General features: G+C 48.8%; 2 protein-coding genes and 1 pseudogene across 3 annotated transcripts; 2 read left to right on the top strand and 1 right to left on the bottom strand.

The window, feature by feature from the left end:
* Positions 1 to 487: 487 nt before the first annotated feature.
* On the top strand, positions 488 to 4216 carry LOC118907517 (cytochrome c oxidase subunit 1-like; annotated as a pseudogene).
* A 423-nt stretch (positions 4217 to 4639) lies between these two features.
* On the bottom strand, positions 4640 to 7270 carry LOC130679832 (uncharacterized). Of its 2 annotated transcripts, none has more exons than XR_008992789.1 (3): positions 6919 to 7270; positions 6173 to 6478; positions 4640 to 5374 (listed from the first exon to the last, which is right to left on the bottom strand). XR_008992789.1 is itself a non-coding variant. In XM_057489344.1 (3 exons), coding segments are annotated over exons 1-3 (408 nt in total). In that variant the 5' UTR covers positions 7061 to 7268; the 3' UTR covers positions 4655 to 5373. The 2 variants fall into 2 exon arrangements, 1 of the variants encoding a protein (XP_057345327.1); XM_057489344.1 differs by having other exon boundaries at positions 4655 to 5374; positions 6173 to 6437; positions 6919 to 7268.
* Positions 6498 to 7291, top strand: LOC130679831 (atherin-like). Its single transcript, XM_057489343.1, has 2 exons — positions 6498 to 6919; positions 7155 to 7291. Exons 1-2 carry the CDS (start codon positions 6499 to 6501, stop codon positions 7199 to 7201), a joined length of 468 nt encoding a protein of 155 aa, XP_057345326.1. The 5' UTR covers position 6498; the 3' UTR covers positions 7202 to 7291.
* Positions 7292 to 18231: the final 10940 nt, after the last annotated feature.

The raw sequence follows: 18231 nt of genomic DNA, 5'->3' as shown, positions 1-18231 counted from the left end.
TCCCACTTCTGAGTGACAGCACCCACGTCACCCGTTCGCAGCTGCCTCTGGTGACCAAGATGAGAACTAACTGGATGTTACTGGGAAGTTTTGACTGTCAAAGAAAGTGCAGAAGTTTTTGAGACACCTTCTCCATCCACTCTCTGCATTCGCAGTGACACAGAGCAGGGAAATGGGATGAGGGTCATGCCACTGTAAAATACACTCAGCCTTTAAAAAGCCCACTTTATACTTTAACTTCATCTACATGCTGTTCTGCTTCTTCCAGCCCCTCTATCAATTAAGGAACATTGTAACCACGATGGGAGAGAGACCTGAGAAGGGCAAATGAACCTAGGGTGATAAAAAATGCTGAGATCTGGATCAACACAGTCCCATGAATAATTCTACTCTTAAGACAAAACTTCAGAGGAATTAGGAATCAGCTGTATGCAGCATGCCTTACACCCAGAGCTACCCAAAAGGCCCTTAACTGCGCCTCCTCTCAGCTCACCTGCACTCCCGTCTGGGTGTGTACACTGTCTGACAGTAAATGAACCTTCTTGTTGCACAAGCCAACTGGACTTGTCTCTGAACTATTTACCCTAAGACAAAAACCCTCTGACCTCCACGTCCAGAGGTAAATGTCTCTGTCACTTCGCTACTTTATTCAGCTCTCTAGTTTTATAATCCTTTTCTCTCTCCCTGTTTTATTTAAGGCCAATGGGGAAGCAGTAGTTCTTAGGACATAATCTCACTCCATCCAGTGCTCCATGGCTCCCCAAATTCTGGGACTGTAGGGATATAATTCTCACGCCGTACAGATCAAGTGGACACCGGGTGCCAGGAGTTGCCAAGGAACATGCCCTGTGCCAAGCAGCAATTCAGTGAACTTTCTTTTCTCCCTCTGCTCTGCCTTGCTCTCTGCTGCCTGCACAGCTGCTGACATTCGCTTTCTACTCTTGCTTTAATGAATTCCTTTCTTCCTGGCACACATTTGACCTGGTCGAGAATTCTTTCCCTATCAGAGTCAAGAACTGTCCCTGATTCGGGGTGAGGTTTCACCTAGTACCCAGGGAGAGACCTGCCCAGCAACACCAGCATTCAGCTGCTGCTGTATAGGAGAGAGACCCACATGGGCTGAGTCCACACCCACAGCCAAGTCCCTGGAAAAGCAGGTGAGGCCAGGCTTCCACTCCTAACCCAGGGCCTTGGGCTCCTGAATTCTCTCCAATTCCCCTTTCCCGTCCGTCCGTCCCTGGACAGTGTCTGCCACTGCCGCACCTTCTATAGCACTGCAGTCCATCTGGCTCTCTCCAGGTCTCCCCCAGGACTCCAAATAAAAATACTTGCTATAATTCCTATTTTAATGAAAAAATTCAATCCACGATCTATAGAGGCAACAACAAAACATTTCCTAGTACAAGCTACCGCCCGCATCTATATTACTAATGCTAGCCATCACTACCAATCTCATATTCTATGGACAATGGGCTATCACAGAAATGTATGATACCATGGCATCTATCATCATTACCACAGCCACAGCCATAAAACTGGGAATAGCCCCATTCCACTTCTGACTTCCAGAAGTAGCACAAGGAACCCTGCTGTCATAGGGCATACTACTATTAACCCGACAAAAAATCACACCCATCTCAGTTCTGTGTTAAATTTCACCCACAGTTAACATAAACTTGATAATACCTATGGCAACACTCTCAATTTTAATTGGAGGCTGAGTGGGTCTAAACCAAACACAATTACAAAAAATTACAGCTTACTCCTCAATTGCCCACACAGGTTGAATAATAATAATAACAACATATAACCCAACTATTACTATTCTAAATCTCCTAATGTATATTATAATGACCCTATCAATATTCGTAATTCTAGTATACAACTCATTGACAACAACCGTATCTTTGTCTCACCTATCAAATAAGACACTGCTAACTACAACCATTATGCTCACAATCCTAACTATCACTTGGAGGCCTTCCACCATTATCCAGATTTTTACCTAAGTGCATGATCATTCAAGAACTTAGCAGAAACAACAACATAATATTGCCAATAATAGCAGTGACAGCTCTACTAAACTTGTATTTTTATATGCGCTGACTTACTCCACAACACTAACAATATTTCCAATAACCAACAACATAAAAGGACAATTTGAAACTATGAAACACATAAAATTAGCCCCACCCCTAATTATTCTATCCACAATAAATACTTCCACTAATTCCGACCATATCAATTCTAAACTAGAAATTTAGATTACACAGACCAAGACCCTTCAAAGCTCTAAGCAAGTATAAAACACTTAATTTCTGATCCTAAGGACTGTAAGACTCTATCCTACATCACTTGTATGCAAATCAAACACTTTGATTAAGCTAAATCCTCACTAGATTGATGGGATACAAACCCATGAAACTTTAGTTAACAGCGAAAAACCCTAATCAGCTGGCTTCAATCTACTTCTCCCGCCATAAAAAAAAAAAAAAAAAGGTGGCGAGAGAAGTCCCGGCAGAATTGAAGCTGCTTCTCTCAATTTTCAATTCAGTATGTAAAACACCTCAGGACTTGGCAAGAAGAGGACTTTACCTCTATGTTTAGATTTACAGTCTAATACTTATTCAGCCACCTTACCCATGTTCATCAATCATTGATTATTTTCAACTAATCACAAAGACATCGGCACATTATACTTTCTTTTTGGCACTTGACCTGGAATAGTGGGACCCGCTCTAAGCCTCCTTACAGTGCTGAACTAGGCCAGCCTGGGACCCTCTTAGGTAGTGACCACATCTATAATGTAAGCATAACCGTGCATGCCTTTCTAATAATTTTCTTTATGGTGATACCTATTATAATAGGGGGCTTTGGAAACTGACTAGTGCCTTTAATAATTAGTGCCCCAGACATAGCATTTCCCCATATAAATAATAACATAAGCTTTTGACTCCTCCCTCCCTCCTTTCTTCTTCTCCTAGCATCCTCTACAGTCGAAACAGGAACTGGAACCCAGTGAACCGTATATGCCCCCCTTAGCAGGTAATTTAGCACATGTAAGGGCCTCAGTGGATTTAACCTTTTTTTCTCTTCACTTAGCAGGTGCTAATTTCTAGGGGCTTTAGTAACTGCATCACAACTATTATTAACACAAAACCTCCCACTATAAGCCAATATCAAACTCCACTACTTGTGTGATCAGTTGTAGTTACAGCCGTACTCCTACTACTGTCTCTACCATGTTCTAGCTGCCAGCATTACTATGCTTTAACAGATATCAACCTAAACACATTTTTTGATCCTGCTGGTGGAGGGGATCCAATTTTATATCAACACTTATTCTGATTTTTGGTCACCACAAAGTATATATTTTAATCCTTCCTGGCTTTGGAATCATCTCTCATATTGTAACCTACCATTCTGGGAAAAATAACCTTTTGGGTATATGGGCAGAGTCTGGGCAATAATGTCAATTGGCTTTCTAGGCTTCATTATATGAGCATATACATTTACAGTAGGCATAGACGTTGATACACAAGCCTCTTTTACATCCGCCACTATAATTATTGCAATTCCAACAGGTGTGAAAGTATTCAGTTGATTAGCAACTCTGCATGGTGTAAATGTAAAATGATCCCCAGCCACATTATGGGCCCTGAGCTTTATTTTCTTGCTTACAGTAGGGGGCTTAACTGGTATTGTACTACTTAATTCACCATTAGATATTATTCTTTAAGATACTTACTATGTAGTACAGCCCATTTTATTATGTTCTCTCCATAGGTGCGGTTTTTGCTATTATGGGGGGATTTATAGATTGATTTCCTCTATTTTCAGGATATACCTTCAACCCGACATGAACAAAGATTCACTTTACAATTATACTTGTAGTTGTTAATATAATTTTTCCCCCCTCAACACTTTCTCAGACTTTCAGGAATACCACATTATTCTGATTACCCAGATGCTTACACAACACGAAATACTGTGTCGCCCAGAGGATCCTTTATTTCACTAACTGCTGATAGTTTTTATAATCTGAGAAGCTTTAGCTTCTAAATGAGAAGTGCACATAGTAGAACTAACTAATACCAATCTTGAATGATTACACAGCTGCTCCCCACCTTACCATACATCTGAGGAGCCTGCCTTTGTCAACTTAAACAAACAAGGAATCAAACAACCAAAAAATGCTTTCAAGCCAATATCATAACCTCTTTCTCAATTACTGAAGTATTAGTAAAATTTACATAACTTTGTCAATGTTAAATTATAGGTCTAAGTCCTTCATACTTCCATAGCATGCCCCTTTCAACTCAGGCTAAGGCCTTGGGAGCCACAAGCCTAGAGGGAGAATGAACTCGATGCTACCTGACATTTACCCCAGGAAACTGACCCTCTGGCTGGGCTTCCCGGTGCTCATCAGGGTCTGTAAGTAACGCCAAGGAGAGGGGGGCCAGGAGATTATGTGCGCTGCAGGCCTCCTCACCTCCTCTGTCCAAAAGCTACCCTCTGTTTTGATAGCACCATGGAACAAAATATTAACTCCTATACTGTACTTCATTATTCAATTTTCTAATAGCACGTATCAGATTGGGTGGCATTAGCAAGCAGGAATGACCACTTCACTAAGTAACCTGCCTAGATGGCTGCACGACAGAAACTACCCACTCCTACACCCACGGATGCATGTATATTAGAGCAGCCCAAGTTCACCTCCACAGAGTGCGAGAATACACGCTGTGTGTCTCTCCAACACTGACCCTTGTCAAAGGACCATAATTTTTGTTCTTAAAAAAACTTTACACCAAAATACATACAATAAAATGCACAAATCGCAAAGCTTGATGAAGTCTGATGTATGTACACACATCACCATCGCCTAGATCAAGATATCAAATATTCTCATTTTCTCACCCCTCACCTACTTCAAAGACATTTTTGCCAAGGAGGCATACAGATGGCCAACAGACATAAAAAGATGCTCAATATCACTCATCATCAGGGAAATGCAAGATTAAATCCTATGAGATGTCACGTCGCATTAGTCAGACTGTCCAAAATTCAAGAGACAAAAAAATTACAGGTGTTGGCAAGGATGTGGAGACAACGGAATGCTGGTGGGACAATGGCTGCAAGTTGATGCAGCCACCACAGAAAGCAGGAGGGAGGTTTCTTAGAGAACAGCTGTGCTCTCTGTAATGCTATCGGATTAGGAAGGACACTGAATGGTGGCTTGCTAAGGATGCTAAAAGGACTTACCTACCTGCCTCGTGTGACCCTGAAGGTAGGGAACAGCAGATGTTTACACAAATGGATCAAGTAGAACTTTCATGAGTTGACTTCAGACAAAGTTGTTCTCTGTGGAGACCTTATAGAGAAAACAAAAATGTCACTAAGAGGGTGAACCTCACCCACTGGGCTTCCCCACTAAGAAGGGACAGTCCACTAGCAGATGGCTTTTTCGGAGGCAGGGGCAGTGGGTCACAGGGGAAGCCCTGATTTGCAGGCAACCTGCCAAGTGGAAGGGGGTGGGGAAGGATGCTCTCACCTATGACTATGCATGCTCCAGGGGCCTCCCTGCTGAGGCCAATCTCCCCAGCAGCCCGCCCCAGTCTCCCCACCTGACTTCTCTGCTAGGCAGTTATGGAAAACCAGCTGCCTTCCTCAAGCTCTCCTAGTGCACAGGCACCCAGAGACACAAACACTGTCCCAGGCCGCACAGTGCTCTCACACAACACCACACGTGCAAGAGCTCCGGCGCACACACGCGCGGAGGGCAGCAGACACCACAGCGACACACTCATCAGTGGGCCAAGCCGCCAACACGCAGCCGCAGGTACCTTGACACACTTCCTGGACTACTGGCCTACTCCCGCGCTGACCCGTTTGGGAGCACAGGAGACCCCCCGAACCCCGCGGATGCACCCTCGCAGCAGCCATGCCCGCGTACCCACGGACCAGACATCTGAACCATTACCCGAAGTCAGAGAAGCTGGCAAGCCTGGGGAGCTCCTGGCTGAGACCCAGTCACCTTCCTGGCTGGGTAGGTGCATGCGCTGCCCATTGCTTTCCAATGCCCACCCACAGCTTTCCACTTTCCTCCCAAGGACCATACAACACCCCCAAACTCCCTGATAGAAAAGCCAACATGGGGGTGGCTACTTACTATGAACTGAGGTTGCTGCAAGGCGGCGAGGCCTGCAAGGGAACCAGGGAGCCGGGTCCCTGGCAGGGGGGCCCCTGCTGGCGGTGGTACGAGTCTGAGGGATCTCGCAGTGGAGGGCCATGAGCGCTGGCGAAGGCAGCAACATCGGCATCAACGGAAGAAGGCATTGGAGGGCGGTGATAGCGGCAGGCGTCTAGGGCGGGTGTTAGCGGGAGGCACCGGCGGGCAGGGCAGGAGAGGGGCGGGCTCCAGGACGGTGGCTGCGCTTTGGTGGAGAGAAGCGGCGATGGAGGCCAGTGGCTTTGCCTGGCGCGGGGGGGGGGGGCATGCTGGGCATTGGCTGCGGGCCGACTCCGTCCCCTTACGCCGCTGCCGCTCAGCCCCCAGAACCTACACAATCACCAGCCATGGACGCTGCCCTCCCACTGCCAATGCTTCCGTCGCCTTGCCCTCGCCTCTGGCTGCGCACCTGCCAACAGCAGCCTCGGAAGTCCACCTCGGGCACAGACACCCGCGCAGCAGACGCCACGGCCCACCATGGAGCGCAGCCTGTCCACGCTGCCGCCCACTGGAAACCCTGCTCCCCGCCACCGCCTCTGCCGCCTCTCACGGCGCACCTGCAGATGGCGGGCTGGACTCCGCCCCCGGCCGCAGACCCCGCCGCCGAGGAGCAACAGCCCGCAGCTCCCCGCAGCCGACTCATTCCCCAACCCGAAGCCGCCTGCCCCCTGGGGATGGCTGCTTACGGTGAGCTGCCGCTGCGAGGCCAGGCCTGCGTGAGAAGGGCACAGGGACCCTGGCAAGGTGGGGCCCTGGAGCCGGCGGTAGGCAGCCGCTGTTGGAGGGCTCCGGCCGGCGGTGCAGGGCTTTGGCGAGCGACGGCGACATCAGCGGGAGGAGGCCTTGGCCGGCGGGGACGGTATGAGTGGGAGGCACTGGCGAGCGGCGGGCGGGATCAGGCAGGAAGCTTCCTTCTCTGCAGCAGGTGATGGCGCAGCTGGAAGAACACGTGGCGGGCACCGGAAGTAGGTGTCGCTGGCCGGCAGGAGGAGCATGCGCAGCAGGCACTGGAAGTGGGCGGTGCTGGAAGGCGGGAAGAGCGTGCGCAGCCTTGGTTGCGAGCAGACCCCGCCCCCGTGCCCGGCGGGCTCCGGAAGTGGGAGGTGCTGGTAGGTGGGACGAGTGTGCGCAGCCTTGGATGCGGGCAGACCCCGCCCCCCTCAGGCGCTGCCCCCAAGCCCCAACGACAGAGCACGCGCATCAATCCCACACTCCCCTTTCTGTGCAGCATCCATGTAAAATAAAAGATGGTATTCACAGAACCCAAGAATGGACTACAGTTGCCAAAGGGAAAGGGACTGGGGAGGATGGGTGGGAAGGGAGGGATAAGGGGGAAAAGGGGACATTACTATTAGCAGACATAATGTAGAGAGGGGCACGGGGAGGGTTGTACAACACAGAGAAGACAAGTAGTGATTCTATAGCATCTTACTACACTGATGGACAGTGACTGTAATGGAGTATGCGGGGGGACTTGGTGATAGGGGGAGTCTAGTAAGCAATGTTCCTCATGTAAATTGTAGATTAATGACACTGAAATTAAAAAAGCAAAGAGGGCATACAACAAAAATTTAGGTGCTCAAAATAAGTTAGCAGAAACAATATTCTGGGAAAATCTTGGTAGCCGGAGTCCAACCTTCATGCCAAAGCCTCCTCACCATGTCTATATATATGGAGAAGCTGGAAGGATAGGGTGGGAGGGTAAAATATGGGAACAGGAACCAGTACTTGCACTGAGCTGACGGAATAGACAAGTATACTGGACACACACACACACACACACACACACACACACACACACTTCCCTTAGAGAAACACACACACACACACTCACACACACACTTCCCCTAGAGAAACACACACACACACTCCCTCCCTCTCTCTCTCTCTCTCTCTCTCTCTCTCTCTCTCTTCCCCTAGAGAAACCTAGTCAAACAAAAAGGACTTAAAGGCCATTAGCTTGGGGTTGGTTTGGCCGTCCCCACAACTGAGCAGGGCAGGACGTGGCTCTAATAGGGCAGGGGGATGTTATCAGGCCAGCCCAGAAGGCTTGGAAACGGCTCTCTCAGGAAGCCAGCTCCACTCAGACAAGGCACACGGACGCCCACACATGTCAACAAGCATCTCTCAGAGACTTCAAGCCCCAGTTCAGTCCCTGCCCTCGGAAAGTATGATCTACAGGGAGAAGTCTCAACAAGTCCTGACCTGGTGGTGTGGACAGGCCACCAGGAAACTCAGAAGGGTGTCAGAAGGAAGTGAGGTCTGAGCCGGGCTTGAGGAATTTCTCCAAGTGAGACTCCAGGCAGAAGGGAGCCTGGACACAAGTGGTGTGTGTGGTGGGGCAGGGGCAGAGGCTACCACAGGACGTGGGCAGCTGTGAAAGGACTGAGGGAACCACTGTCAGAGGCCTCCAAGCCCAAGAGCGGACTCCCTTGGCCCAGTGGACAAAAGGAAGGGAGTGGTATTTACTGCACACCCCTGGCTTGGCACCACCAGCACTGTCACCTCACCGAGTTGGATGCTCCCCCCTACACCCAGCTGCCTTGACAGAAAACACTGCTTCCTTGTTAGGCTGGATCCGACGAGGGTCAGAGAGGGCAGGTCTCAGGGAGAAGGCCTCACAGCAAAGCGACTGAGCCACCCATATGTGAGGAGAGCAGGACAGGAATGGTCAGCAGAACACAGGAGTCCAAGAACACCCCTGAGAAAGGCTCTTCAGCCAGGGTCCACCCCACAGTGCACAAAATACATGGGGAGAGAAGGTCACAGGCATTCACTCAGCCCAAATAGCAATCCATCAGACACTCAGCCCCAGGAGGGCAGGGCCCAACACAGGCCCCACACAGGACACCAACAGTCCTAGCATCTCAGGTGACCCCACAGCCCTTGTCCTCTACCACTGCAAGCCCTGACCACATACATGTATGCCCAGCCTCAGTATCCGAGACTTGAGCATAAGGATGGTCTTCATGATCACTGCAATCCAGGTCCTCAGGACAGGGGCTGACACACAGTGGGGGCTCAGCAGGTATCTGATGAGTAAATGAACCCAAGTTAACTCCTTAAAGGCTGAGGCCGAGTTGTTCCTTTAACAAATAGTTGACAACCCACTGTGTGCCGGACATGTTATTGGTGCTTGCTACATAACCATGAGCAAAAGAGCAAAAGAGCCCTGCTCTCCTGGGGCTGACAGCCCAGTGGCCACTTTCACCTTTGTGTCCCCATCACATCACATGTCAGAGCATCCCCACCCCCTATGCCAGGCTCACTGAAGCAGAATGAATGGACTGTGGGAGGCGGGGTGTCTCAGAACTGGGTTGAAGCCCTGGCTCTGCACTGACTAGTTCTGAGCCCAGCTAACACCAACTGTCATCAGACGCAGGCGGTAAGCAGCATGCAGTACACCAGAAGCCCCATCCGCATCCACACTCCCCACCCCCACCCCCCCTGCGGCCACTGCTGCTCTGCCGGCTTCCTCCCCCTGTACAGGACTGAGTATCTGGACCTTTCCATTAGTCAGGCTGCTTCAGACAACACTGATGCCCAAAACATGGCTCTCTCAGGAAGCCAGCTCCACTCAGACAAGGCACACAGACACCCACACGTATCAACAAGCATCTCTTGGAGACTTCAAGCCCCAGTTCAGTCCCTGCCCTCAGAAAGTATGATCTACAGGGAGAGAAGCCCCCCCAGGAACCCAGCTGCACCCTGCAGTCCTGGAAACGATGCTGTCATTGCTCTCCTCAAGGAGACATTCTGTCCCACCACTTGGACAGTCATGTTCACAGTCTAGTCCTGGGACTCCCGGAGCCACAACCACCTGGAAGCTAGTTAACAATCCTGCTTCCTGAACTCCAGCCGCACAAAGACCTCCCAAAGCAGAAGACCACCCTCCACGGGCCAGCCTCACTCCTCATCTCATGGCCACGAGATGGCTGCAGCTCCAGGCCTCAAAAGTGAACAACATTCTCAGAGGGAAAAGACCATCTTTCTTCCCTCTTAGGCATGTATGGTGCCCACTCCTACCACCAGTGCCTCTAATGTCTCATTGGCAGGGACTAAGTCACTCGACATGCTCATACCTCAGCCAATCCCAGGCAAGGGAGCGGACCCACGAAGCCAGAGCCCAAGGCCACTGTCTCGACAATGGGTTTCAACCCCGGGCAAGTTCGCTATGGATTCAGTGTGACCAAAGTAAATGACAGCAAAACGTTCTTGGGGTGAAAAGGTTATACCCAACTTTATTTCCAGGTGGCAAGTCAGTCACTAAAATCCCATTCACTCAGAGCGAGTCTGCATGCAGCAAGCTGGTCTCTGCCTCTGGGCCCCTCTGTCCTCACAGCCATCCTCAGGGCCCCTCTGTCCTCACAGCCGTCCTCAGGGCCCCTCCGTCCGCACAGCGATCCTGCACAGCCATCCTCCGGGCCTCTCTGCACAGTCGTCCCACACAGCTGTTCTCTGGGCCTCTGTCCTCGGCACTGCCACCACTCCAGCCTCTGCTCTGCTCTCCTGCAGCCTTGCAGCCCTGCCACCGTGTCGCATCCAGAACACTGGGCGGAGCTCTTCATATAGAGTCAACAGCCCTGTATTGCCCACAGGTGTGCAGTGAGCTTAGTCAACGAGGGCCAGGTGAGAATCCTGGCCACAGGAACTCTCATTTTATCCACAGCCACCGACAGTGAAGCAGAAGGCAGGCAACTAGAGGGGCTGAGAACTGAGCAAACCTGAGCTCAGTCTGGTAAACAGTGAGTGCAGTGGAAAATGCTGGACTGACAACCAGGGGGCCTCTGGATGTCCCCAGGCCACCTGACAACAGCAGCCCCAGAAGTGAACACCAGTCCTCACAGGACACCACTTCTCAGGGACAGCCACCACCTGTACTTTGGCCCTCACTTCCATTCCAGAAGGCCCTTGGCCTCACTTCTCTAAGCCTGTTCTGACTGCTAAGGCCTCTAGAGAAAGTCCTGTGTGTCAGTTCAGCACGGCACACCAAGTGTGAGCCTGACAGCTCATGACCGCACAAACAGCCCTCTGTCCTCTCGACACCGACCACCTAGGTGAGGAGACAAGGCCTGCACTGAGATGGGCAGTGTAGGGGAGAAACAGCCCTGAACTGGGAGACGGGGGAGAGGACGACAACACCCGCCAGAGACGGTGGCTGAAGGCTCACCCCGCATGGGCACCTGACCGGCAGTTACAGGCAGGGGTGCTGGTTGGGGTTTTTCCTTCCCTCTCATCTGGTCTTTACAACCACCCTACAAGTTTGGCTCTATTATTACAGGTTCATAATCCCTTATCCATAATTTTTAAAATCCAGAACTCTCTAAAAACCAAAAGCTGATTTTGTTGTTAACTGATTGGGCAGCAGAGCTTCAACTGAACAACACAAGACTATGACCTATCTACCCCTTCTGCAATGACTGCTCATATGTTTTGAATCAGAAATAGTGACATGTTTTATGCAGTGCTGCCCCTAAACCCCACCAGCAGTGCCATATAATCCAGTATATGTTCCACATTTTGAAAAATTCTGCATTCAGAAACACATCTGGCCCCAAGGGTTTCAGAAAAGGGACTGGGGGTGTGTATTACTACTCTACACAAGATAAAGTAACTCTCTTAGGAAAAAGCAGAACCGCACTTGGGACTAAGCAACTGAACTCACAGGCCAGAGCTATGACCCACTGTGCTTCCATCACTCACCCACTGGTGATTTTGAGGAAGACACCCCCCACCCCACCCCACCGCCGAAGACCTCATATGTCTTCTCATCCATAAAATGTGGAGCTTGGACTAGATCAGCAGGTTTCAAAATGTGGTTTAAAGCCGATTGGCCCTTCCTTCAAGGACACCTTAAGAAAAAGTGTCACTGCTCCAGTGAGCATGTTCCCACCAGGGTTCCTCAACAGCACAGTTTGAAAACTGCTATGCAGTGATCTTTCAGGGCCATCTGGTTCTAACATTATATGGTTGGATTGTCGAGGCAAACAGCCTTTCCTGTGAAAGAAGGACACCTGGAAAGAACGTGAACCAGACCCTGACAGACAGATAGGCTTCTGACCTGCAGAGAGGACTCCAGAGCCAAGCAGCATGCATGCAGGTGGGAAGACCATAAGTAAGGTGTGTGAGAGGTTCCAGGAGGCCAGGCCAGCCAAGGGGGTTCCTGGGCCAAGGTGACAGGAGGACATACATGCTGGAAAGGTTGGCTGATCAGGCAGATGAGTGTCAGGAATCCTCTTCCCTACCCCCTCGGAGCCTGAAATTCCTCCAAACAGGAGGCCAGGGGACAAGTTGGGCAGTCCCGGCCCCACTGTGTGCAACCACAAATTCACAGTCCTGTCCTCACTATAGCAACCAAGAGCCTCAAAGCTTAGCTCACAGCCATCAATATGTTATTGTCAAATAAGTGACTCTTGTGATTCCAAAAATCAGAGCATATGATCTGCCACAAAGACACATCCTTCAGAGGACAACAGGACAGAGTAAGAGCAGGACGGCGGCCCTGGGCAGGCCAGAATGGAGGGTCACCAAGGTCTCACTGGTGTCCTTCCCACTCTCTAGGGGCAGTATGACTCCAAGGAGTCTGTAGCAGCCCAGGAATGTCCAGAAGCCATTCTAAACAACAGTGCCACCTTCTCGCCTCAGCCCTGCAGACTCTCAGGCTGTTTCCAAAGAAGCCCTTCAGGTCAGTGGACAGCCCCCCAGTCCACCATTAACTCTTCCCTCTTTGGGAAGGCTCCAGAGGCCTTACTGAGACCAGAGAGTGGTCCAGGAGCCCAGCCTGCCTCCAGGAGGGGAAGCCCCAGGGCTGGCAACAGTGCCATAAGAAATATCAGCTATTGGCAAATGCAAGAACTTCACTCTCACTCAGTGGTGTAAATACATTTTGTAACCGAACTTTGCCCTAGAAATAGTCTTTGTTTCAGGCACCATTTCCCTACCTACCCATCACCAAGAGGTAATTAGAGTGTCTCATAATCACACCTAATCAGAAGGGCAATGATCCCTTAAAGGACAAACTACCATTTGGGGCCCACTTGCTCTCTCTCAGGGAGCTCACTAGCTGAGCTCCTGTAAAAAGATTAACAGATGGGCAAAGGGAGAAAGAAGCAGACACTGCCTCAGAAGGGAGTGGCTAGCTGTCAGGGCTGGCTCAGGCCTCCAAGATGCCTGCTTCTGTTACTGAAATATGTGGGAGGCATGAGTTCAGGTGTGTCACTTCTAGCCAGGTCTTCCTCCCAGCCAGCTGACATCAAGGACTTGGCCTGCCTTGCCTGGGGTTACTGCGAGTCAGTAAAAGGAAGTGAACACCAGAATTTTGCATATACCAAGGTTTACGTATCATCAAACCATTACATCCTCACAGCCACCATAGAGGAACAGGACTACTAACCCTATGGTACCCATGTGGAAACACAGGCTCTGATGGGTCAAGTGACCAGCTCAAGGTCACGCAGCCAGCTATAGGCAGAGTCCGAATAGAGTAATACAGTTTCTCATAGGGCAATGAACCTTGCCATCAGGAGGCTGAAGGGTGACATTCTAGGGAAAGAGGGCAGCTGGGACCTAGTCTTGAGTGGATTTTTCTCCCACCACCCCCTTAACTTGTGTGATGACACTCTTGCTGGAACTCACCAGGGCCTGGCATAAAGCTGCTGCACATTTTGCTTTCTTGAGATGGAGTGATTTTGAGATGGAGTGATTACCATTTGGGGCCTAGTTGCTCTAAGTGAGCTCACTAGCCTTCATGGGGGAGTATGAGGCAGAGAAGGGATTTCTGGGTTCTGTTTTCAGCTTGGCATTTGCCCTTTTCTTCCTTATCCACCTCTTGGCAGAACTGTCTAAACCTGTTTATCTCCAAGGAATCAGGCTGGAGCAGAATGCTCTGAGGGTGTCCGCTATTTAGAGTCCTCGTGGGGAGGGGCCGCCAGGCTCCCTTCCCATAGTTACCAAAGGCTGCTGAGGGGGAGGCCCACTGCAAGCAGCAGCATGGGGATTGGATGCTTCCTCTGTTCAGAACCCTCCATGGCTCCCACCTCACTCACAGAAAAGCCAAAGACTTGACCATGACCTCTGAGGCCCCACGTGATCTGGCCCTGCCACCCCTCTGCCCTTATTAGGCCTCTGCCCTTGAGACCCCCCGCCCTGGAACACACTTCTCCATCACCTCAGGCCTTATCTCAGATGCTGCCCTCCTAGTGAGGCCCTACCTGGTCACCCTAGTTAAACCAGGAGTCCTGTACCCCCACAGCACCACACTCCCAAAGCACTGTCTTTCCTCCCCTCTTTATTCCTTTGCTACCACCAACCACTCTCTCACATCCTGTAAATCTGACTTAATGATTTGATTTATCTGTCTCCCTGCCCCTTCCCCACTGGCACATGTGCTGCATAAGGAGAGGATGTTTATCCGTTCTGTTTTGTTCACTGGTATACCCCCAGTGCCCCAAATGGAAACTAGCACACAGCAAGTACTATTTGTGGAATGAATGAATGAATGAATGAATGAATGAATGAATGAATGAATGGCTTGCCTACTAAGGCATCAGGCTCTGTGCCCAGTCCTGGGATTCATTAGCTCCTTCGATCCTCCTCACAACCCAGACCAACTAAGTCTTTAACTCTCCATTCTAAGATGAGGAAACACATTCAAAGTAGTGAAGGATCTGGCTAAGGACACAGTTAGGAAGTGGCAGGGACTCAGGCATTGGTCTGGGTGGTTCCAAATATGATGGTCTTTTCTGCCTGGGGCTGCTTTCAAACTGTCTTAGTACAACACACAACATTAACTTGCTTTCCTTATTCTCAGCAACAAGTGCTGTAGCTTAAGGATTTTGCCAAACATGCCCAGAATCTGATGTCTAGTGTAACCAAAAGGATTTAAGGGGGAGGTGGTATGACCAAATCTATACTTTTAAATCACTGGCTTTGACTGCATCAGGACCTCTTCTTTCCCAATTCTATCCTTAAGCACAGACAAATCCTAAGGCCCATTAAAAGTTATGATAGAGTGTACGTTTAAGTAAAAGATGAATGCTTTGGTTGAAATATGCACTCCTAGAAGTCCTGGTTTCTATGGAAACCTCTTGACTATTAAGTGACAGTTGTTCTTAATGTTTACGTTATTGTGGTCCCCAAAGGAGCAATTCTGTGGCTTCCTTATCTGTGGCCATTCAACTTCTGCTTCATTATATCCTTGGGAACTACAATTCTACTACTGAATACTCTTTTCATTTGCATGCTTTGCCTAGATCAAGCCCAAACTGGCCTCTGTTTAACCTCTTGTGCAGCCTTCTGGGGAGTTCTTCTATTACATCTTCTACAGGCCTGACTGATCCCATGTCCCCCCTTCAAATTTAGTCTTGTTCACAAACAGCCCCATTTCCTACAATAGCTCCTTATGTGGTTGTCTTGTTAGCAGAAAAAGGGAAACAGGAAGGGTGATCTGATTTGGTGGTGAATAAGATGAGTTCAAAATTGAGTCACTCAGAGGTTGAGTTGCCCTCCGAATGGAAATGTACCACAGCAGGAGTGGAGCCCAACTCATTCTGAAGATGGACATTGACAATTACCCTTATAGAGGGGCTTGATTTACTATAGGAGTGAGTGTAGAGAGGGCTGTAGTGGTGAGGAGAGGGGCAAGAACCAACAAAGAAGAAAAGTAAGTGAGCTGGGGGGAAGATGGGAAATAACGTTTAGTAAATATCTACCAGAGGCCAGGCACTGGGGGCTAGGCAAACACTACCACATTCCCGTCTCCCATTTCTGGGTGCCATTCTTCCTGCTTTACAGACAGAGGGAACAAGACTCGGCTCCCTAGGTCGCTCGGTAACTTGTCTTAGGGCAAGAGAAGCCCAGAGGCTATATCTGTAACAGTGGGGCTGTGTGGCCCAAGGAGAGGCAGAAAGGCTTCCTGGAGGGATGGAGCAGAGGTTATCTAACCTAGACTTACTTGATTCCCAAATCCATGCTTTCTCTAGCCCCGCAAATTAGAATACATCTAGAAAGGAGTAGGAGGTCAGCAGAACTGCAGACCTACAAGAAGTCCAAGAGATGGGGCCTGGAAGAGGCAAAAAGTCAGACAGAATGGAGCCACTGTGACCCTGAAGGTGGGCTCTCTGCAGACCATGTGAATGGGAATGAGACTGGGTGGGGGATATGTGGGAAGGAACAAGAGGCTGTAAGCACCGATCATGTTTTTGAGAAGAGTGGCCAGGAAAGGAAGGAGGAAAATGCTTAGGGGTAGTGGGTTTGTGGGGGGGGCTTTACTTTTTTGTTCAGTTATAAGTTTTTTTGGAAGAGTAAGAAGGGTATGAGAAATTGATAGTATCCAAAAACAGGATTGTTTTCCTGACCAAAGGTCAGAATGGAATAATCACAGGCTCCTGGCAGAGGGTGAGGAGGGAGGAACTTATTTGGCAGGGTGCTCACCCAAGTGAGAGAGGCAGGTTTGAAACTGATATTTGAGGGAGAGGCAGGAAAAACCTTGACTGAAAAAGAGGAGCCAAATGCTGTGGAGACTGAGTATACAAGGAAATGGAAACACCGCCAGTGTTGCAGCCTGTAGGAAGCCTCTACAGGAAAGAGGAGGATTAAATCTCATAGCTCCGTATTACTCTGTAATATGGCTATCACAGAGAATGGCCAAAATTCAAATAATTGCATTTGATAAATACAACATCTATTACTACTGAGTGTTTCCTAAGTGCAAGCTTACATGTATTACCTTTCTGCATGGCATGAAAAATGAAATGAAACTGAAGTTTCAGGGAAATTAAGTTAATTTACTCAATTCATACAAGTTTGCATAACGAGAAAGTTGCAGTCGAAACTCAAACCCAAGTTTGTCCATTTCCTGAACCATCAGCCCTACTGAGTCTTCAGGCTGGCAGAGATGACCTCAGGGAACATATCTGGATGGAAAAGATGAATATCAATAAGAATTCCTTTCTGAAAGACAGTAACCAACAGAAGCAGTAGAGAATGAACTTGGGATGTCTGGGAAAGAGGTATATCGGAGTGGGGATTCATACCCTTGGGGACAGAGGTCGGGTGGTGAGTCACTGGACAGGAACTCATCATAGGAGAAGCTACAGGTTACATGTTCTTGGCCTTTGAACACTATGGATAGGGAAGATGTGGCTTTCCTAACATGGATCTCAAAGCTGGTCTAATAGAGGCAAGACAGAATAGTTTTGTCTACCATCTCCTAAGCAGTAAAAATCTCATGTACTAAAAAGCAGAGCTTCAGATTATTTCTTGAGTTTCTCAGTAGACAATACGATCTCCCTAGAATACAGATGGCAGCAAAAGAAAATCCCATCTTGCACTGAATTCAGCTACTTAAAAAAGAACTAGTTGTGAAGTGGAAGGAAAGGAACTTTGGGGAAATGAGTTACTTCATATGAGCCAGGCAGATCATACATAAACCTGGACATGAAGAAAGCATATTAAAAAGCAGAGAAGATTTAGATCAGAGACTGTAAAGAGAGGATAGCTTGAGACCAAAAAGTTCACAAAAGCAAAGTTGTGAAGACACAACCATAATCAATAGGCAGAAGTAAGTAGAATAAGGAGAAAATGGACATGTTGGCATATGTATTAGTAGTTTATCAGTCACTCAGAAATGGCAGTTGTATAGTGGTCCAGTTATTGAAGATCAGAGATGGATTTCCAAGGGACACGCACCATGAGGGAGCTCTGGAGCACAGGCAAGATTATGACATGATTCCTAGCTCTGAGTTGTATACAAAAGTGTCTCTCTCAGTGCTTAAAACAGAGTAAGGACTCAAAAAGTGTTCAGACAAGCTTGGGGAAGAACCAAGTGAAATTCTATAAATCGATTTTATTGTGTTGAGTCTGATGAAAAGATATTGTCAGTATTACAATAGCCATCATTTATTGAGTGGATCCCACATGCTAGGCATTGTTTGAAGTATTTTCCATGCACTTAATATTTACAATAATCCCAAGAACTCGGTATTATTAATATCCATATT

The sequence above is a fragment of the Manis pentadactyla genome, chromosome 12 (genome assembly GCF_030020395.1).
Source record: "Manis pentadactyla isolate mManPen7 chromosome 12, mManPen7.hap1, whole genome shotgun sequence".
NCBI lineage: Eukaryota > Metazoa > Chordata > Mammalia > Pholidota > Manidae > Manis > Manis pentadactyla.
Note: the sequence above shows the minus strand (reverse complement) of the source record. Positions and strands in the feature narration are given on the sequence as shown.